The sequence below is a fragment of the Lynx canadensis genome, chromosome A1 (assembly GCF_007474595.2).
Source record: "Lynx canadensis isolate LIC74 chromosome A1, mLynCan4.pri.v2, whole genome shotgun sequence".
In the NCBI taxonomy this organism is placed as follows: domain Eukaryota; kingdom Metazoa; phylum Chordata; class Mammalia; order Carnivora; family Felidae; genus Lynx; species Lynx canadensis.
In genome coordinates, this window is record NC_044303.2 from 153,094,849 (window position 1) to 153,118,881 (window position 24,033).

General features: G+C 36.2%; 1 protein-coding gene across 1 annotated transcript; it reads right to left on the minus strand.

The window, feature by feature from the left end:
* Positions 1-6,490: 6,490 nt before the first annotated feature.
* Positions 6,491-24,020, minus strand: MBLAC2 (metallo-beta-lactamase domain containing 2). Its single transcript, XM_030324555.2, has 2 exons — positions 23,085-24,020; positions 6,491-9,789 (listed from the first exon to the last, which is right to left on the minus strand). The coding sequence occupies exons 1-2, from the start codon at positions 23,536-23,538 to the stop codon at positions 9,404-9,406; spliced, it is 840 nt and encodes a 279-aa protein (XP_030180415.1). The 5' UTR covers positions 23,539-24,020; the 3' UTR covers positions 6,491-9,403.
* Between the last annotated feature and the right edge of the window lie 13 nt (positions 24,021-24,033).

Here is a 24,033-nt window from a genome sequence, read left to right on the forward strand (position 1 = left end):
TTTCAATCTATAGTAGGGACTCTGTACGGCAGGCACAGGACAGCTTTCCTGAAGGACTCAGTAGACATTGGGTGCATAAGTAAGGTCAATTTTAATTCCCTTAAAATGGCTTATAATATCTGATTAAATGAGCACTATTCTCAAATATGACATTGTAGGCACAGCCTTGCTTTTGTAAATGCCAATTATCCTAGCAAAAAGGGGGACAGAGTGTCACTGGAACCACGCAAATAACTATATATCACCATGCAAAATGTGTATATCAATAAGAGTGTTTGAATGTTGGGATTGGGACTGGTCAATGAGAAGCTGATATCTTTTTTTTAATGTTTTCAATTGTTTCTTGTAATGTTTTAAATTTACAAGAAGAGTTTATTAAATTGCTATGGTCTACCAGGGTGCCTAGGTGGTTCAGTTGGTTAAGTGTCCAACTTCAGCTCAGGTCATGATCTCGTGGTCCGTGAGTTTAAGGTCTGTGTTGGGCTCTGTGCTGACAGCTCAGAGCCTGGAGGGAGCCTGCCTCAGATTCTGCCTCTCTCTCTCTCTCTCTCCCTCTCAAAAATGAATAAATGTCAAAAAAAATTTTCCTTTAATTGCTGTGGACTACAGATAGCTTAAGAAGGAAAGAGAAGGCTTCTTTATATGTCTAGCAAATAGAACCTTAAGACAATATCAACAATATTTTAAACAAATAGCCACAATAAAATTTTCCCTTATCACTTTATTTAGTACAATGTAAGAAATTCTTTTTTACTAGATCTTGAGATGTCAGTCTTGTGAAGCCATCTGCTTCTCAACTAAAGGGTTCTAGAATTCTGATTCCAGCCCCCAGTATGCTCTGAAAATTGTCTAAGTGATATCATGAAAATCCTATACCCAAGAGTCGTGTCTTTGAAGCATCAGTAGTTTGAAGTAGCTGGCACATTCCTTTTCTACTGGGCTCTGAAATGATTCTTCTTTGTTAAATACACAAACTCAGGCCTGTAGCTGATTGTAGATTGCTTGAGGCAAACATAGAATAAAACAAAACTGTTCATAGATGAGAGAGACTTAAAATGGCTATGGCTAATTTATTACTCATAATTTCCAAATTTGAAAGATCTAATGAAAGTTCATAATAAGGCTAATGTAACTGACACAGAAATTGGCTGTTTCTATAACATGAAAAACCAAATAATAAAGCCATTTCCAAAAAAATTGCCAATGTCTTTAAGGACAATGATTAAGCCTATTTTCAAATAGGTCAGTGAATGTTACACCTGATCCACAAAAAAATAGGTGATCATAGTTTGTTTTTTTTTAAATATTGTACTATAACATATAATCCTGAGAAATAATATACATTGTATACCAAGAATATTAACTGAAGGTATTCAGTATGTCTGGTATAGGTCCTGGTTTATTTACTTGTTTAAAACTCCCTGGATAAGTCTTATATGCATGCCAAATTGAAAACCACTGGCCCATATGATGCTAGATTCAAATTATAAAGTAAGATTTTGGCAAGTAGCATTTAAAAGCATAACTGAAATTATTACTGGTAATACAGTGTTGCCTTCTTTCATTAGGCAACACTCTGCCAGTTCCCTCACAAATATAGAAAAAGTCAATAGAATTATATTATCGGCATTTTGATCAGTGTTTTACCTAAAGTTAAAATGCATAATGGGAAATGAGGCATTGGCAAATCCCAGGAACATCCCATGAAGTATATAAAAATTTAATCTTGGGAAGGTAAAATGTCTTTCTGATTGGACAACAGTCTTCATGTAACTCATCGCAAGTAACCTATCAAATGAACTTGTGTTTTGCTCTGCTGTCTCGGCTGCCCTCTGTTCCATTTAGCCTCTAATGTCTCCAACAACGTACAAAGATTTCTTGAGTTTGTAGCTGCATTTTTCATAATAGTTGAAAGGTAGAAACAACCCAAATGTCTATTAACTGATAAATGAATAATCAAAATGTTATATGATCAAATATTATTTGGAAATAAAAAGAAGTGAAACAGTGATACACACTACAACATGGGTGAACCCTGAAAACATTATACTAAAGGAAAGAAGCCAGACTCAAAAGACATATGCTGTGTGATTCCATTTTTCTGAAATTTCCAGAATAGGCAAATCCCTAAAGACAGAAAGTAGATTAGTGGTTACCTGGTTCTGGCAGGGAGAGAAAATGCAGAGAGATTGCCAGTAGGTACAAAGATTTTTCGGGGGGGAGGGGGCGGTGATAAAAATGTTCTGGAATTAGATGGTGGTGTTGGTTATACATTTTAGTGAATATACTTAAAACCACTGAAATGTAGGGGGGCCTGGGTGACTCAGTCAATTCACTGTCCCACTCTTGATCTCAACTCTGATCTTGATCTCATGGCCATGAGTTCTGCCCACACTTAGCCCTGGAATTGGGCCCCCACACTGAACATGAAGCCTACTTAAAAAAAAACAAAAACAACAGCTGTGAATTGTACACTTTAACAGGGTGAATTTTGTAGTTTGTGAATAATATCTTAATAATAAATACTTTTTAAAAGACATTGTAGAACAAAGGCAGTCAGTGCATCTGTTTCTCAGCTGGGCAGAAACATGAGAGACCTGTGGTGAATTGTCTCCCATTGTTTCTATCCGAGTACATAGTATTTTTTAAAACATACTTTTCCTTATATATGTTTTGGACATATTTTTGTCCATATATATTTCTTATAGATGTTTATATACGTTTCCTTATATAGTTTAGGTGTATATGCCTATTTATATGTATAGGCATATATGCCTAGGTGTTTAAAAATTATTCTTAGGTGTATATGCCTAACTATATATATGTATATATGCTTCGGTATTTAAAAATTATTCTAAGTACATATTATTATAAACTATACTTTGGAACTCATTTTTGTTCATATAAATGAAGACTATATATTTTTTAATGACTTTATTTTTTTTTCTATTCTTTTAAGACTATATTTTTTTCAGAGCAGTTTTATGTTCACAGCAAAATTGAGAAGATGGGGATTTCCCTTAAGCCCGCTACCACTGCCTGCATAGCCTCCTTCATCAACATCCCCCATCAGAATGATACATTTGTTACAGTTGATAAGTCTGTACTGAAACATCATAGTCATCCAAAGTTCACAGTCTACCGTGGGGTTCACTCTTGACATACATTCATTGGGTTTGGACAAATGTATAATGACTTGTATCCATCATTATGCGTTCCACCTAGTCATCCTTGGCCCCAACCCCAACCCCTAGTAACCTTGGGTCTTTTTATTAGCTCTAACATTTGCCTTTTCCAGAATGTTGTATAATTAGAATCATACAGTAAGTAGCCTGTTGAGATTGGCTTCTTTTACTTTGTAATGGGCATTTATGTTGTCTCCATATCTTTTCATGACTTGATAGCTCATTTCTTTTTTTTTTTTTAATTGTTTTAGTGTTTATTTTTGAGAGACACAGAGTGACTGGGGGAGGGGCAGAAAGAAAGGGAGACAGAGAATCTGAAGCAGGCTCCAGGCTCCAAGCTGGCAGCAAAGAGCCTCATGCGGGGCTCAAACTCACAAACGGGTGAGATCGTGACCTGAGCTGAAGTCGGCCAATTAACCAAATGAGCCACCCATGCACCCCGATAGATCATGTCTTTTTAGCACTGAATAATATTCCATTGTCTACATCTACCAGAGTTTATCCATTTACCTATTGAAGGATATCTTGGTTACTCATTTGCCATCTGTATGTCTTCTTTGGTGAAGACTCTAGGTTTTTAATGTTAATTTCATATATTGCTATTTTGGTAAATTGTCTTACTGTTTGAAGTGGTTTTTCCACTTATTTCCATCTATTCTTTTGTTTTTTCCACAAGATGCTGGCTTTGGTGTATATATTAAAAGTTAAGAGTAGTACACTTTAGAAATCTATGTGCAAGAGAGGCAAGGGAGGCCCTGTGGTTGCACACTACATTGTAAGATGATTTCACTGGGCCCTTTCTTTGGGGACCCCAGAGTCAGTATCATCAGGTCTTTCAGGTGTCAAATTTCTAAGAAAAGGATCTTGCCTGGAGGATAGATTTGTCATAACTGCCAACATTCTTTGAACTAGGTTGGAGGACTCTGCAAGTGTGAACTTTAAGTATACAAACTTTCACTGACAATAAACCTTTGCTAAGGCGTGCAAGGGGTGCCTGGGTGGCTCAGTCCATTAAGCCTCTGACTTCAGCTCAGGTCATGATCTCATGGTTCACAGGTTTGAGCCCTGTGTCGGACTTTGTGCTAGCTCAGAGTCTGGAGCCTGCTTTGGATTCTGTGTCTCCCTCTCTCTCTGCTCCTCCTGTGCTCACACTTTGCCTCTCTCTCTCAAAACTAAATAACATTAAAAAAAAATAAAAAAAAGATAACAAAAACAGAAAAAAGAAAACCCATTCCTAAATCCCTTTCTTTTCAAAATAGGACCCAAGGTCCAGTATCCTCTGAATAAAGATTCTGTTTTACTGTCTCTGCATAACAATCCTATAGACAGGAGCAGATTACACTCTTGTGGGACCTGAAGCATGCACTTTGGGGGCTTTGAGAGAAAGAATGAAAAATAATTTAGTTTTACAAATTAAAACCAAAAAATGATCATCTGAACACATTTCTTAGGCCCCTCTCAGGCCTTGGAAGGGGCCTATGCAAGTACTAGGCACTAAAGCTAAAGATTACTTAACTTCATGCTAAATCTAAAATAACTTCCAATCATCCTTGAGTTGGGGGGGTGGAATTACTTAGTAGTGTAGTTAGGGAGGGATTTAAATAAAAAAGACCTTTACCATGACTCCTAGAGGTACCTGGTACTATCAATTTCTAAGCCTTTTGTGGGGCAGTTGGTGGTGGTTGGGGGGTGGGGGGAGGGTTGTGTTGTGATGATTGTTTCTTGGCTTTCCTCATTCCTGTTTGCGGCTTTCTTGGGTTTACCAAATTAGTTTTCATTCATCTATCAGCCTTTCAGGGACAAAATGATGCTGTTGTCTCCTTTACCATTTTTGGTCTTGTAAGTTTGTGCCATTAAAAAATGATTTTCCCGTCATTTCACTGAATTTCAGAAAGGAGCAGAGGTAAAGCTACATGCTCAGTCTATCACTCTTAACCCAAAATCAGAATGCACCAAATCACAGCCCAAAATTGCACCCTCCCACCCCATAAATGGCTGGAAGCACTCTACACTTTTAGCAGCACAGCATGAAAATATCCACTTACCCTTATACTAATACTTCATATTCTCAAATTTCCCAGTTTTAGAGTAAACTATCTTATTATTTAAACTTGCATTTCCCGGATTACTACTGAGGTTCAGCATAATTCTGAATGTTTAATGGCCTTTGTGTTTCATCTTCTGTGAATAACCTGCTCATATAATTTACCCATTTTTGTAATAGGTAGTAAAGGAGATTAGAACATGACACCTCAAAATATACCACTTTGGCATACTGATTGACCTGAGGCAAGTGAGAAAAAAACAAATATAGTAAGGGTTCCCTTTCTACCTAAAACAGGGCATAAAATTTCCCATGAGAAAAGTGTCCTCCTTATATCAGGAAGACTGGAACATTTTTATCACTGGAAACAGAGAGTTGACACCAAGATTAATCTATATGAACAAACCTGCTAGAATAACCCTGGTCATTCATGACTTTCCCTCATCTATTTCCTAGTCATTTTCCCACAGTTTACTAACCTTGGTCCAAACACTCTTCTCCTGCCTGGTCAGTCTCCACAATTTATTGTTCTTTGTTAAAATGGTATGTAAAGTCTCATGCCAATCCACTTCTTTGGGTTTTCATTTCTTATACATAAAAGCCTCCTCATCCACATAAAAATTTTAATATCAAATAAAATTTATATGCTCCTTTTGTCTTTTGTAAATGTAATCCTTGGGCCCAGCCACAGGACCTACGACGGGAGAAGAAAGGTGTTCCCACCCTTACAGCAGTTTACCTTTTTCTTATTGATTTGTAGGCATTCTTTTTGATTGTTTAAAAAATTTTTGCTGTTACACAATTTGTGAATATTTTCTTCTAATTTATCATTTTAACTTATGGCATCTGAATTCTAGGACATTTTAAATTCTGATGATTTTGCTTTTTTTTTTTTTCCTATATAAAGATCTTCCCTATCCTAATGTCTTAAACATGATTTAAAATTTCAATACACATGTGTTTCCATTTTTCAAATTTAGGTCTTTAATCCATTTGGAATTTATTTTTATGTTGTCAGGGACCTTTTTTTCTCACATCAACAATTGGAATATATACCAAATAACTCATCTTTTATCCATTGATTTAAAATGCAATATTTATAACTACCAAAAATTTATATGGGCATTTTCTGGATTCTCCATTCTTGTCCATGGATTTGATGTCTTATTTATTATACATTTTCAAAACTGTACTTCACATGGGGAATATTTATAAGAAATTAAATAGGAATTTGCTGTTAGAAAAAAATACCAACTAGAGATTGAAATAAAATGTCCACTTTAATATTTATCACACAAATTTTTACTTACACTTATCTGAAAATTATAAGAAGACAATGTGTACATGTCACAATCATATTACTATTCATATAAGAACAATTACACATAATCATTTACTCAACTATATCAGGATAACACAAGATTTTTGTTTGTTTTAGACTTCTTAGTTAAAAGGAAACACCAAATAAGGAAAATAAGTTTCCAAAGATTAAGTTATTAACAATACAAATAAAAATTTGTAGACATTATTTCTAAATGTCTTACATTTGACAACTCTGAATTATACTTACATACTATTATTTCCAAAAATCATAAGTTACAATACGGGTCACTGTCAGGGTGAAAATATATTTTTTAAAGCTTCTTTTAAAATATGCTATTATTAGGCTTAACATCACTTGATTTACTCTTGGCACATGTGGCATCTGGGAAAGTAAAAATACACTTTGCCAATTTTATGTTATTGTGCAGATATAAGAGAAAGAGCACAGTTTGGGAGGAAGACAGACCTGTGTTCAATTACCAGCTTTGTCCAAAGTTTTGTTGTGTTTGGCTGGTCAATTACTTCTTGGCACTGGGGCCAGGATTAAACTGAATAATGCATATTTTAAAATGCATAGCATGAGCACTAAATGGATGACAGATCCTTTCCCCAATTTATTCACACTGAAGCAAAAGCAAAATATCACAGTCTTATGTGTTTGTATAATTTGAAAAACAAAAAAAAGTTGGAGATTTAAAAACAAAACTAACATGTTTTGAAAAATTGTACTTTTAAGAAATAAAGAAAGCCTTCATCAGGTTCAAATATTTCTCAGTAAAACTTAGTGCCTACTATACCCTGATTTTTTTTTTTTTAAGTCCTAAGGTATGATAAAATGGTCAATGGTTAAGGACTTTTGGTTTTCTTTTGTGCTACTGATATAAAAATAATGGCTATATTTAAGGCTCATTAAGTGATTGTAGTTGCCCTGAACCAAATCTATACTCTTCATGCTGCATATCAACTGAAACCTACAGCCTTATATGAGTAGATTCCTTCGATGGCATGTGGCAGGACAGCTTGTCTGTCACAGAAGATGACTCATATACACCATCACAAACCCACCTGTCTCATGCTAAATACTTGGTATTTGGAGGATCTAAGACTCCTGAAAATTAAATTTAAATTGTCACAAGGAATAGCCTACTTAGGATAGCAATGCTTCCATCCCCGTCCTTGGATCTTTTTGTCCCCTACCCTGACCACCTAACAAATCATCTTTCCAAATACAACTGAAAAACCCCTCTTCCAGGAATCTCTTCCTAACCAAACTCCACACCCCTCCATGTATGTCCCTGATACTCATGTGTAATTTGTATTAGCTTCAACCTACATATATTATTATTCATGTTTTGTTTGCCTTCTAGCTAAGATTTCATCTCTTTGACTTTTTAAGCTTCCACAGTGTTTAGCACAATACTGTGCATGTATGTATGTGACTGTGTGTATGAATGTGGGATATGTGTGTGGGTGTTGAATTAAAAAAAGACTAAAAAAACCTGGGTGGGTTAAGGGTGGAAAAATTTTATAATTTTTCAGATATCAAAGTTGCTAAACTTTCTTAATACTAAACAATCTGATTTCCAAAGCTATCTCAGTTTGGTTTTGGACATGTCAATAATAAAAAGGCAGTGAGAAAACTGCTTAAAAAACCTTTATGAAATATTCCAAAAGGCTTTTTAATAAATTATAAAGAGCACCAAACCAAAACATTTCACTAAAATAGTGGGCTAACCTTTCCTATAACTTTATAAATGTAGAGTTCTTTTCATTCAAGACAAAGAATACTGAACAGGAATAGGTGTTGTGAATCAGGATAAAAAAGGCAATTCATTCTAAGTCAATATCTAATGCACATTTTGCAGTTAATCTGAAAAGCCTTCCATGGTACATATGCATGTTATGATAAGTAAAAGAATGATTCATATCAGAATGTCGTAGATCTCTATAGTTGTTGTGATATTATAAAATATGACACATATACTGAAGCTGCTATTTAACAAGAAAAATTTTGTTTATAATAGCTGTTAATATTAAAATAGGATATAATAAAAAAATTATTTTCAATGTGTATATTTTCAAATTTCCCTGACAGTGTCCTTTTGAGAAATCTGACAATTTGTAATTATATTACAGACATTTGAATTTCATTTTTATGATTGAAAATATTACACGCACATAATAACAAACAACACTGTGTGGTAGCTTTTGACTGAAGCACTCTGCAATTTATATTTAAAGCTTTGCAACAAAACAAAATTCATTGTACTCTTTGTAAGTAAAATTACACAGCATATAATACGCTATAATTACATTAAGAATAAATAAATGAAGCATAAAAATTCTGTGCTATACCAATGGATTGTTTTAGCTGTCATTCTAAATATTAATTTATATGTTTGTATTGAGTTCTAATGTATTTTAAACTCAAGAACCTTTATCTTTAAATAATATACTAAAATATCAAGTTTGGAGTATAAACATAAAACTTTATGCCTCTTTTTCTAGGTCATCTAGGAAATAAAATAAGAGAAATGGGAAGTAAGGATGATAGTTCTTTCTGTTACTATGCCTCCTTACTTCCCCGTATATTTCTATGTTGTTTCTGGATATTACAAGATGACAAATATTACAAGATGACAGCTTGGCAAATTATAAGCTTATTTAAATGATTTCTTATTTGAAAGAAAGAAAAATTTTTAATGAAGAGCTTCCTTTTTGGGCTTACTCATTCTCAACCTTTTTTTTCTCTAATAAAGCATTTCTTGAAATGCTCACTATTACTCATTTTAAACAGCACAAAATGAATTGAATTTACAGAATTAATCAAAATAGGTTATCAGTGTAGATACTAGGGTGAGGTCCTAGAATTTGTTACACGTAAAGCTAAACTTGCAAGAGATCGCATGGCAAAAGTAGAAACTTTGTGACATATGCCAGCTTTTGAAATATAGTTAGAAGCTAATCGAAAAAGCCTTTCAGCACCAAAGGTATTGAAATGCCCAGGAAGCACCTTCTCTACCAGACCTCTGTCCACTAATTCTATCAGACGTTCACAGGTTCCAACATAGTCACTTATCCTGCTGTATGGAAGCCAGTCAATCAGTGATCCATCATACACGACGTCTCCACTGAAGAGAATCTTTCGGTCTTTGTCATGTAAGCAAATACTGCCCCTGGAGTGACCAGGCATGTGCATAACAGTGAGCTGTCTGTCACCAAGGTTGATCACATCCCCTACAAATGGAAACAGAATTTACAGATAAACATGTTGCATACTTGACTTCAATCACTTAAAGAATAAAAGAACATTAAATGTTTTCAAAAAGGTCGGGAAGGATAACACTTATTTTACTTTTATTTCAAAAATACAGTATTTCTTAATGGTGATTTAAAAATAATTTGCATATATTTCATTTCTATTGTTTGCTTAACCAGTGTTTGTCAAAGTGAATTATGTGGAACACTATTTTTTCAGGTTGTTATGATACATAAAAGAAAAGATTCTGTAGTCAAATAATTTGGAAACCCTTCCTTCAAAGAAAGTTAAGTAGCTTTTTTTCTGCAAGGCTTCTGAGAACTTTTTAATATACTAATGTACATTGTAGATATACACAAGGGAGATAGGGTTATACCATTTCTCAAACTTATTTGACCACAACACTTATTTTTTAGTACATCCTTGGTACCAGTATCCTGATGACACGATTCATGAATGCTACTCTATATTTTGCCCCTTCTTTTGTCACCCTGTGAAAATTAAGCCTTGAAGAATCAGTACAAATGATCATGCTCTGGCTATTGTTGTTGCTATGAGTAATAAATTATCTTTAGTCTCCTGCCAGAATCTATTAAACCCTGGCAGGCTAATTTGCAAATCAGGTAAAATCTCACACTCTTCCCAGTTATTTGATAGTGAGAGGAAATTGAGGTATAAATGCAAAATTACGGTTTCACTGGTTTTAAATCAGTACTAACTTAAGTAAATCATCATAATTTAAAAGTTCCACATTGTTATGTTTAGTGCAAACACATATACACAGAAAAAATCAAAGACATAGAGTGAAAAAGTTAATGGGGAATAAAAACAGTGTAATAATTGGAATTTATGAAACCTAAAAGACAATGAAAGAGGAAAAGACAGCTAAATAAGAAATGAGACATAGAAAACAAATAACAGAATGGCAGACCTAAATTCAACTATATCAATAATTACATTGAATATGAATGGGATAAGGCAGACACTGTCAAACTAGATTTAAAAAGCAGGATACATATGCAATCTACAAGAGAGGAACTGTAAGATCAAAGACAAACAGAGGTTGAAAAAGTTATGCAATATAAATATTAGTAAGAGAACTAGAGTGGCTATATTAGACAAAATAAGACAAATATTAGACAAAATATTAGACAAAATAAGGACTATTAGTAGAGAAAAGAGGTACATTTTATTAGGATATACATTAAGTCAACATACTAAAAAATTATACATGTACCTAAAACAGACACTAAAGATTCATGAAAAAAATTTCAGTAAAAACTGACAGAATTAAGAATAAAAAATTAACTGATTATGCTTAGAGATTAAAATATTCCTCTCTGAGTAATCTGTAATACAAGTAGATAGAAAATCAGTAAGAATACAGAAGACCTGAACAACACTATCAAACAACTTAACCTAAGTGACATTTATACAACACTTTATCTTAAAACAGTAAAGTACACATTCATTTTAATTGCACATGGAATATTCACCAGGCTACACAGCCATAAAGCAAGTCTCAGTAAATATGAAAGGAATAAAGTCATAAAAATATGTTCTTTGACTATAACATAATTAAATTAGAAATTAATAACAAAAATAAATATGGGAAATATCCAAATATACACAAAGTAAGCATCACACTTCTACCTAACTTAGGGATCAAAGATGAAATCACAGGAGATTAGAAAATCTCTTGAACTAATTATCAGAGAATACTATGAAAAATTATATGCCAACAAACTGGACAACCTGGAAGAAATGGACAAATTCCTAAACACCCACGCACTACCAAAACTCAAGCAGGAAAGAATAGAAAATTTGAACAGACCCATAACTAGTGAAGAAATTGAATCAGTTATCAAAAATCTCCCAACAAAGAAGAGTCTTGGGCCAGATGGCTTCCCTGGGGAATTGTACCAGACATTTAAAGCAGAATTAATACCTATCCTTCTCAAGCTGTTCCAAAAAATAGAAATGGAAGGAAAATTTCCAGACTCATTCTATGAAGCCAGCACTACCTTGATTCCCAAACCAGACAGAGACCCCACAAAAAAGAATTACAGGTCAATATCCCTGATGAACATGGATGCAAAAATCCTCAACAAGATACTAGCAAATCGAATTCAACAGCATATAAAAAAGAACTATTCACCATGATCAAGTGGGATTCATTCCTGGGCTGCAGGGCTGGTTCAATATTCGCAAATCAATCAATGTGATACATCACATTAATAAAAGAAAGGATATGAACCATATGATCCTGTCAACAGATGCGAAAAATCATTTGACAAAACACAGTATCCTTTCTTAATAAAAACTGTCAAGAAAGTTGTGATAGAAGGAATACACTTAAACATCGTAAAAGCCATATATGAAAAGCCCACAGCTAATATCATCCTTAACAGGGAAAAACTGAGAGCTTTCCCCCGGAGATAGGAACACGACAGGGATGTCCACTCTCACCACTGTTGTTTAAATAGTGTTGGAAGTGCTAGCATCAGCAATCCAACAACAAAAGGAAATCAAAGGCATCAAAATTGGCAAAGAAGAAACCAAACTTCCATTTTTCGCAGACGACATGATACATGGAAAACCAGAAAGACTCCACCAAAAGATTGCTAGAACTGATACGTGAATTCAGCAAAGTCTCAGGGTACAAAATCAATGCACAGAAATCTGTTGCATTTTTATACACCAATAATGAAGCAACAGAAAGAGAAATAAAGAAACTGATCCCATTTACAATTGCAGCAAGAACCATAAAATACGTAGGAATAAACCTAACCAAAGAGGTAAAAAAGATCCGTATGCTGAAAATTATAGAAAACTTATGAAGGAAATTGAAGAAGATACAAAGAAACTGAAAGACATTCCATGCTCATGGATTGGAAGAATAAATATTGTTAAAATGTCAATACCACCCAAAGCAATCTACACATTCAATGCAATCTCAATCAAAATTGCACTGGCATTCTTCTCAAAGCTAGAAAAAACAACACTAAAATTTGTATGGAACCACAAAAGACCCTGAATAGCCAAAGTAATATTGAAGAAGAAAACCAAAGTGGGACACCTCACAATCCCAGACGTTAGCCTCTACTACAAAGCTGTAATCATCAACAGTATGGTATTGGCACAAGAACAGACACAGAGACCAATGGAATAGAATAGACACTCCAGAATTGGACCCACAAATGTATGCCCAATTAATCTTTGACAAAGTAGGAAAGAGTATCCAATGGAAAAAAGACAGTCTCTTTAGCAAATGGTGCTGGGAGAACTGGACGGCAACATGCAGAAGAATAAAACTAGACCACTTTCTTGCCCATATACAAAAATAAACTCAAAATGGATGAAAGACCTAAATGTGAGGCAGGAAACCATCAAAACCCTCAAGGAGAAGGCATGCAAAAACTTCTTTGACCTCAGCCACAGCAATTTCTTACTCAACACATCTCCAAAGGCAAGGGAATTAAAACCAAAAATGAACTATTGGGACCTCATCAAGATAAAAAGCTTCTGTACTGCAAAGGAAACAATCAACAAAACTAAAAAGCAACCGATGGAATGGGAAAAGATATTTGCAAGTGACATACCGAATCAAGGGTAGTATCCCAAATCTATAACTTACCAAACTCCACACCAGAAAAACAAAGAATCCAGTGACAAAATGGGCAGAAGACATGAATAGACACTTATCCAAAGAAGACATCCAGATGGCCAACAGGCACATGAAATTATGCTCAACATTATTCATGATCAGGGAAATACCAATGAAAACCACACTGAGATACCACCTCCCATTTGTCAGAGTGGCTAAAATGAACAACTCAGGAAACTACAGATGCTGGCGAGGATGTGGAGAAACAGGAACCTTCTTGCACTGTTGGTGGGAATGCAAACTGGTACAGCTGCTCTGAAAAACAGTGTGGAGGTTCCTCAAAAAGCTAAAAATAGAATTACCCTACGACCCAGCAATAGCACTACTAGGAATTTATCCAAGGGATACAGGAGTGCTGATTCATAGGGGCACATGTACCCTAATGTTTATAGCAGCACTTTCAACAATAGCCAAATTATAGAAAGAGCCTAAATGTCCATCAACTGATGAATGGATAAAGAAGATGTGGTTTATATGTATAATGGAATACTACTTGGAGTGAGGAAGAATGAAATCTGGCCCTTTGTAGCAACGTGACTGGAACTGGAGAGTATAATGCTAAGTGAAATAAGTCAGGCAGAGAAGGACAGATATCACATGTTTTCACTCATATGTGGATCTTGAGAAACTTAACAGAAGACCATGGGGAAAGGAAAGGGGAAAAAAATAGTTATAAACAGAGAGCAAGGGAGGCAACCCATAAGAGACTCTTAAATACAGAGAACAAACTGAGGGTGGATGGGATGGTGGGGGAGAGGGGAAAATGGGTGATGGGCATTAAGAAGGGCACTTGTTGGGATGAGCACTGGGTGTTGTATGTAAGCAATGAAGCACGGGAATCTAAGCCAAAAACCAACAGCACACTTTACACTCTGTATATTAGCTAATTTGACAATAAATTATATTAAAATATATCTTGAACTGAATGAAAATAAAAACAAAATATATCACACCTAATCGGCTGCTGGTAACACAATACTTAGAAAAAAAATTATTGCTTTAAATGCTTATTTGTAAAGGATTAACTGTTTAAAATCAAAGTTTCTATCTTAAGAAGTTAGGAAAAGAAGCAAATCAAATACAAAATGTTAAGGAATAAATAAAGGCCAGAGCAGAAATAAATGAAATAAGAAACAAATATCAATAGAAAAAAATAAAAGAAACTAATAGGTGGCTCATTGAAAAGAGCAACAAAAATGATAAACTCCACTGGCTAGACAAAAAAATTAGAGAAAACATAAATTGCAAAAATCAGGAATGAAAGAAGGAGTATCACTATAGACCCTAAGGAAATGAAAAAGAGGATAAGGGAATATTATGAACAACAAATTTGACAACTTAGTTGAAATAAACAAATTCTTAGAAAGAGACAAATTACCAAAGTGATTGAAGAAGAAAAAGAAAATCTAAGTAGACCTATATCAAGCAAAGAAATTGATTAATAATTTAAATCTCCCCACAAAGAAAAGTCCAGGCTCAAAGATGGTTTCTGTCAGTCACTCAAGACAGGGAAAGTATCTATATAGACTTTCAGAATATAGTAGAAGAGGAAAAGCTTCCTAATTCAATTTTACCCTAATAAAAGCCCGACAAAGGCAATGTAAAAAAAAAAAAATAAAACTACAGGGGTGCCTGGATGGCTCAGTAAGTTAAGCGTTGGACTCTTGGTTTCGGCTCAGGCCATGATCTCAGTTTTGTGAATTAAGAGATTCTCTCTCTCCCTCCCCTCTCTGCCCCTCCTCCACTCACTCTGTCTCTCTCTCTCTCAAAATAAATAAATAAACTAAAAAAAAAAAAAAGGAAACTACAAACCAATATTACTAACGAAAGTAGTCTCAAAATCCTTATCAATCCTTATCAATATTGGCAAACTAAATACAACAATTTATGAATAGGATAATGACCAAATGGGGTTTATCTCAGAAATATAAATTTGGTTTGACTTCTGAAAATCAGGTAACATACTATATTATATTAGTAAAATAAAGGGGAAAGTCATATGAACATCTCAATAGGTGAAGAAAAAGCGTATGACAAAATCCAAACCTTACTGGTGGTAAAAACTTTCAGCAAACTAGGAGTAGAGGGAAGGTCGTCAACTTGATTAAGGGCATCTATGAAAAACCTACAGCTAACTTACCACTGAGTAGAAACACTTAAGTGCTTTCCTCCTAAGATGGAAGGAAAGCAAGGAAGTTTACTCTTAACCATTTCTATTTAACACCACACTAAAGATTTTAGCCAAGGGAGTAAGCCAAGAAAAAGTACAGTCACAGAGAATGGAAAAGAAGTAAATCTGTCTTTATTCACAGATAACAAGATCTTATTTGTAGAAAAACCTAAGAAATGTGGGGAAAAGCTAGAGAATTAAAAAAGCAAGTTTAGCAATGTCAAGGGTACAAGATCAGAATACAAAAATAAATTGTATTTCTATATATTAGCAATGAACATCATAAAGTGAATTTAAAAAGCCATTTTGTTCACAATAGTATCAAAAAGAATGAAATACTTAGGAAAAATGTATATCTTTATACTGAAAGGTATAAAAACACCATCATGAGAAATTAAAGATCTAAACAAAAGGAGAGATGTGCCATGTCTTTTAACGAGAAGCCTCAAAATTGTTAAGATGGCATTTAAATTTGATTTTCCCATAGCTGCGATGTCTAATACAACTTTCTGAGATTAATGAAGTATTATGTATCAACACTGTCCAATATGGTAGCCACTAGCTACATATGGTTATTTGAAATAAGGCTAATATACTAGGGAACTAGAATTTTAATTTTAATCAATCCTAATTAATTTATATTTGTATTTAGATAGTCACATGTGGCTAGGGCCTACAGTAATGGCTGGTGTACATCTGCAGATTTAATACAATCTCAATCAAAATCTTGAATTTTTTTGTAGAAATTGAAAAATCTCACTCTTATAAAAGTTATATGAAAATGCAAATGGTCTAGAATAGCCAAAACAATTTTGAAAAAGAGGTACAAAGTTGGAGGACTTACACTACTTAATTTCAAGAATTATAATAAAGTTATAATCATCAAGATAGTGTGGTGCTGGCTAAAGGAGAGACATAATCAATGGAAGAGAATAGAGTCCAAAAGGAGATTTGACAAATGGTGTCAACCAAGATAATTCAGTGGGCAAAAAGATAGTCTTCTCAACGAAATGGACTGGGACACTTTGGATATCCATATCCAAATAAGCAAAAAAGACCCTTTCAACCATCACTGCACAATATGAACAAAAACTAACTCAAAATGGATCATAAACCTAAATGTGAAAGTTTCTAGAAAACAAATAGAAGGGGTGCCTGGTTGGTTTAGTCAGTTAAGTGTCTGACTCTTGGTTTCTGCTCAGGTCATGATCTCATGGTTCCTGAGTTCAAGCCCCACATTGGGCTCTGTGCTGCCATTGCAGAGCCTGCTTGGGATTCTCTCTCTCCCTCTCTCTCTCTGCCCTTCTCTCTCTCTCAAAATAAATACACTTAAAAAAATTTTTTTAAATAAATAAAAAGGAAAAAAGATTTTAATAGATCCTTTAACAAAGAAGACACTTGACTAGCAAATAAGTACCTGAAAATATGCTCACCATCATCATTAGTTATTAGGGAGACACTAAACCACAATGAAATACCACTACACACTCACTAGAATGGCTACAATCAAAAGGACTGACAAAAGCAAGTGTAGACAAAGAGCTGAAGAAACTGGAAGTCTTATCCATTGCATTTGGGAATATAAAATCGTATAACTACTTTGGAAAACAGGCACTTTCTTAAAAATTAACATCCACTACCGTAAGATCCAGGAATTCCATTCCTAGGTATCTACCAAGGGAAAGGAAAACATGCATCCACACAAGACTTACCTGCAAATGTTCGTGACAGCATTATTAATTACGGCCTCAAACTAGAAAGATTCAAATTTCCTTCAACAGGTGAGGATATAAAATATGTTATAACCATAAATGGATTATTTCTCAGCAATAGAAAGGAATGAATAAGAGATACAACATGGACGAATCTCCAAAACACCATTCCAAATGAAAAAGACAGACACAAAGACCATATATGATTGCATTTGTAGAAACTTTAAGAAAAAATATATATAGCAATACAAAACAGATCAGTGAGGCCAAGAGTGGGAGCAGGGATTGTCCTAGTCTTGTCGTGAATCCCAGTAAGAATGTTAAGATGGAATCAGACACTCCCAGCTTTCTCTGCATTCCAGTCTTAACGGGCCAGACTCCTTTACAATATAATTGTTCCAGAATTAAGGTGCCTCTGAGAATCACAAACTACTGTCATTTACCGTATGACTGGCAGGTAAGGTAAAGAAATTATAGCCAGGTTGGTTTAATAATAGAGCTGTTGGAGACCCATTTTTTTATAAGTGTATAGAAAGGAAAGGAGGAAGGAAGGAAGTGAAAGAAGTTGAATCCTAAAAAAAAAAAAAAAAAGAAGAAGAAGCTGTGGATAATTACCAACGCAGGGATAGAGTCTTATTGATCTTTGGTTATATCCAGGTGGTATTCAAAATATTTAGCAACAGATAAGTTGTGAGTGCCCACCTATCAAAATGGATACCAACTGTAAGCAGTTGATAAGGCCATAATGGGTGAGTATTAGATTCTTCCAATACCTTATAGCTTTGTAAATGCCTCCCCTATGCTTATAGTGCTCACTTGTAGAATTTCAATAAGACCTCTCCTACAAGACTCAAAATTGCCTATGACATATATCCATATATAAATAAATATCACATAGAAAAGCATATAATACACACACACACCCTATGCTTCCAAGCCCTCACCCTGACCCAGTTGTCATTAGATTCCAGCCATACTAGACCTTTCTTGGCTTCCCAAATACCCTTTCCCATCTTGGTAACCCCATATTTTTATTTCATTTTTTAATCAAAGAAACATATGTACACATCTCAAAATATTTCAGAAGGGTTTAAAATGTAAGAAAAAGTTATTTGCCCCATTCTGACTCTAGCTCCAATCCTGCTACCAAGAATCAACCACTTTTTAACAATTTTAGCTATTTCTTCTGGTAGCTGCCTCTACTACATATATTTATCTCTAAAAATTTTTTATATTTCATTTCTTGATTTACTAATTAGATATACTATACTGATTTCATTCACATATTACCATTTCTTGGTTTTTAAATTTTAGATTTTGTTGACTTCCACTATAAAATATAAGAATCTTTAGCTCTCTTTACCCCTCACTCTCCACTTATCAACACCACTCTTGTATATATTTCTTGTTCAAAAGAGTTAACGATTTAACTGCTCCAATGTGGAGCTCTTTATGCCTGGCATAGTATCATTGTCAGAATGTCATTTTTGCCATCATCCTGATGTTTCAACTTTTTCTTGTATTTGATCTCCTGTTTCCTGTATTCCATATCTTCCTCTTGCTTTACTTCCTTATTTTGAAGGTAGTAAATAGGATAAAATTATATCTTGGTAACTAAGTAACAGCAATCTTTTTTGATAACCTGAATGTTAGTGAAATGGATGTAAAATTCTAAGTTGGAAATAAATTTTATTCAAATAAGGCATAGCTCTTCTTTTCTAGCTCTAAAGCCATTATGATCTGTATAGATGACATTTTAATTTCTGGAAGCTTGCTTCCAGTATTCTGAAATTTTACAATAATGTGCCTTGGGTTGGATGTGTTTTCATTCATCATGCTAGGAACTCTGTGGGCTCTTTTAATCTGAAATTTTACATCTCTTAATTGTGGGATATTTTCTTGAATTATCACTATTATGCTTTCTTTTCTTCCATTTTCTCTACTCTATCTGTGCTTCTATTATTCCAGTGTTGAATTTTCCAAACGGGTCCTCTACTGGTTCTCTTCTCGTTTTCATTTTACCTTTCTTCTCCTTTTTTTTTTTTTTAAAGTTTTTCAACTTTATCTTCAGTTCTTCTACTAAGAAACTTCTACCATTTTAAATTTCAAGAACTCATGTATGTGTGTGTGTGTGTGTGTGTGTGTGTGTGCGTGCATGTGCATACTGTTCTGTTGCTTATTTTTAAAGCATCCTAATGTCTCTTGAATACCTTGAATGCAATAGCTTCTGTTATCCCCTGATGCTATTAATGATTGTCTTCCCCTCTCAAGTTGCTTTATGCTATTTGTTTTAGTATTTGATCTCGTGTTAGACCATTTTCTAGGATTTTTCATAATGCTTGGTTGCCTATTTGAGAATGGGGGGGTGAAAAGGCTGCTTGAAGCACATGCATTGGGCTTAATGATCAAGGCTGTGCTGTAGACAGACGAAGCCAAAGATTGCTTAGGGATCAGCATCTTAGTTTTTCCTCTAGGGCTGGTCACATTTTCCAGGTAAGATTCTTCCAGTTTGCTACTTGGCGGGGTAAAGACCTGGCTCTCATCCTTCTTGAAACTAACAAGGAACATACATACACATACACACATACATTCTCTCTCTCTTCCTTATACACCTGTACGCACAAGCATGCGCGCGCGCACACACACACACACACACACACACGCGCACACACACACACGCGCGCGCACACACACACACACACACACACTCCTCCTATTTTCCATACTGAATGCTGAGCTCAGTAGTACCTGGCATCCCTTAATCAACACTCCTCTGCTTTATTCTCCCCAGAGAACAAACTAAGTGCATGGACATTCCAGAGTTTTCACAGCTTCTTAATGGCTTTCAACCAATTCTACTTATTTTACTATTTATCTTTCCTTTGCCCCCACTAAGATACCATCTACTGCTAATTCCCAAGCCTTTTAAAGCTCCTACAGTGCAGACTGGATTGGCTCTTGATTCCCCATTGCTGGCAGAAGATAAAACTGCTGACTCAGTCATTACATTTACATCAACATTCAAAATAGTTCAATATGGATTTATACTTAAAACAGACAAACCAAGGTCCTTTTATTACAGGCTTAGGTTTCGGATGGAGTAGTTTTCAATCTGCTACCTTTCTAGGGTCTATTTTTTGTTTTTAACCTCCCCAAGTGACTTAAGTCTGCCTGTCATAACTGTGTAATTATCTTGGTGGCTCTGGGCAAATTAATTAAACATACATAAGGGGCCAAAATGTCTCCACTTCATATCACTTGACTATTGTGGAAAATAGATAAAAAGACGTATGGTACTATATTAAGAATAGTACTATAGAAGGTACTATATTAACCTAGGGTTTATCTATCTTCTTATAGGAGGATACTATTTCACTATTCGTAGGGGGAGTTATTTTTCCATCAAAGATGATACACCATATGATGATCTTTCCCTGTCCCTCCTTTGCAAGTTAGTTTTTGGGTTAGTCATACAGCACAGATTTATGCTTCCTCATGACAGGTGATCATCAATTCACTAAATGAAATGTAATAAACTAATGACTTCAGGCTCCTTATGTTCTAACCAAAGCAACAGCTGTATGCTGTTCAGATATGGGCTCGTCATGTATATGTGTAACCGTGTATGAATTTTTCATATAAATATTTTATATCTCCTTCCAGCCATCTGGATTATGATAACAGCAAGTCAGCTGGCCACATTATTCAGAAGAGAAAGGAAATTAATATTCCTGAGAAAAGAGAAAATTAGATACTACTTGAGAGGATGAGGCATTCTGCTTCTAATGAAAAACAACTTTTGATATAACACAATATTCTAAGCTTTAAGTGTTTGGTAAATATTAAGCTTTTTTTTTTTCACACCTTCAAAGGCTTAAAGCAGCACACAGATAGCTTGCAGGCCCCCTGTATTTCCAAAATGCTATAATTCTATCATAAACTGGGATTTAGGAAACCTGGATTCTAGTCTCAGCTCTTTTCCAAACTGGCTATGTGATCTCAGGCATGATAATTCAGGCCTGCTTGAACTCTTCATCTATAAAACAATAATTCTTATCGTTCTTTCACCATTGATTTCCTATTGTTGGCACAGAAGGAAAAGTGAATAAATCAGAAGTAATTTATTCATTCAGACAACTGTAATGTATTTTAAATACTAATTTAAACATTTTTTGGTCTCAGTGCCACAATTAATTTAATCTTAATACCCATCAACTACATGGAAATCCTAACTCTAAAAAGTATCACTTTTATCAAGAAATACAAAGAATACTGTAAATGTACTTTTCTTTCATCTTAAATTGTCAGATGATATAAGACTCCCATCTAAATCAGTCTCTTTTTTTTTTTAATCTTTAGATTTGAAATTTTAATGAAGAGGTTTTGTGGGTGGAGTGTGAGGTACAGAATCTTGCTTTTTATTTTTTATATTTCAAGTGTTCAAGATCTCATCTATAAGATAAACTGATTTTTGTAAAATTATTTCATTATTTGTCATATTGGTCCTTCATAAAGTAAGCTTATTGTACTGCAGCAACAGGATTTTTCTATCTCTTAGAGGAATGTTTTAATAAATTAAATTGGCAATTAAAATGGTTTCAAGATAAAAATGAGAGAAGGGGGTTTCATATCCTACTTATAATTACGATATATTTATGGGATAGAATTTATGATCTGCATGCGTTGATCTATTGTGCCTTGGTTCAAATCCTAGCTTTTGTCACTGTCTTGCTCTGTGGACTCTAGGCAAGCCATTTAATTAGGGGTCAGCCACCTCACTTCAAATGTGTTGTGAAGATAAAATGAAATCAACAAAAATATTCTAAAAAGAAAAAAGGAAATTTAATATACAAATATTGCTATTGTGGCTAATTAACTCAATTATTTAAGTGCCTGCTTGGCGTTGAGAGGGCTGGGACCCTACTCTATTGTATTTTATTCCATTAGTTTCTCTCTGATCCCCATCCTTTCTTTTACAGAGCCAGAGGCCCAAGGTTACCCATGCATTAGTCGGTATACTTCACCATCACCGGAAATAACCTCATTAATCTTTCTCAGGCCTTGCTTTAAACCAGACCATGTATCTGTCATAATGTTAAGACTCACATTCTCTACTTTTTATGTTCACTAACAAGCTTTTGCTCTAATGAGGCAACATCAAGAACAGAAATCTATCTGGTAGATAAGGATGCCCAAGTAGATAAGAACCACTGCTCCCTAATGGCTTTCTAAACCTACAGGTGGGAATTGTTCATATCCAGTAGTGACGCCGACAGAGAGCGGATGAAGTCAGCTGTTCTCAAAAGCATAGAGCCTGTCATGCACTCGGTGAGGACTCATTCCTTAAAAGTCTTTTCGCTATAAAAGCGCCTGGAAATCTGGCAAGTGTTCGGGAAAAGAATGTAAAATCCCTAGTCACAAGCCTCTGTAGTGTTACTACTATACCTTACACAGGAATCTGACTAGGGGGTGGGGCCGGCTTTCATTTGAGTACTTGGCTTTGCCACACAGTGCCAGAACTGGTCTGTGGTAAGGAAGGCTTCGAAGGCCTTGGCTCAGATCGAGTAGGCGTTTACTCAGGGAAGGGAGAAACAGTAGTGGTGTTTCTGCGATGTGACAAAACAAGCCAGTTTACAGCCACGCACGTCTGCAACATGCATCCCTCGAACAGTTTTTCCCAATCCCTTCCCTTAAAGAGAGCGCGTGCCCGTGAGGGCCCATTACCATCCTGCAGGATGAGAGTGGGCTGCACCGCCTGCACTCGGAACTGCCTGGCCCTCCAGCCCGGGCTGGGCGCCCGCACCACCTCACTGTCGGACAGCCAGGTCACGGTCTCAAAGTTGTCCCCGCGAGCCAGCGCCTCGGCCTCGGCGTGATGCACGGCCACCCGGTCGAACTGGTAGAGGCCGCCGGAGTGGTCGAAGTGCACGTGTGTGGCCACGGCCAGCAGTGGCCGGCACGCCGCGTCCTCTTTGGCCCCGTGATCCTGCAAGAGGCCGGAGGAGTACAGGTACTCCGGGAGGCTGCGCAGCCCCAGGCCCGTATCGATCACCACATCCTGCTCGGAACCACGCACCAGCCAGATGTTGGCGCGGTTGCCCGACTCATAGAAGCGTTCCTGAATCCAAAAGATGCCGTCGCCCAGGGACTTGTGGGCGTACCACTCCAGCGCGGACATGCTGGGCAGGGGTGCGGTCTGGCCGAGTGGGTGTAAGGGTGTGTGCCTCCTGCAAGCCGTCCAGACGCGAGGCGCTGCGGCGGTGTGGAGCGGTCAGCCCGCAGCAAGGGAGGAGGGGCAGAGCGCGGAGGGGGCGGGGGATTCGGGAGGTGCGGGTTTGGGGGGTGGGGTGGGGGAGAACTAGGAGGAAGGACGCGCCGAGTCGCGGCCTGGAGAGTCTGCACGCACCCTCCAGCCAGGTCTGCAGAGAGTGGCGGCTGCTCTGCCCGCACCTAGGCGCTGGAGTAATCTCGGCTTCAGTAGCTGCAGCACAAAGGAGCGTTAACGCAGGGGCACTGCAGCAGACTGGAGACCCAGAAGGAATCGCTCTTCACCCCGGGGGTCTGACTGCAGAGGCCAGGGGAGGTGCCAGGTCCTCCCACCCACTGCGCTCCGGCAAGCGCACTTCCAGCCAGCGCTGAAAGAGTCAGGCCAAACCGGATGGAGAAGTACGGC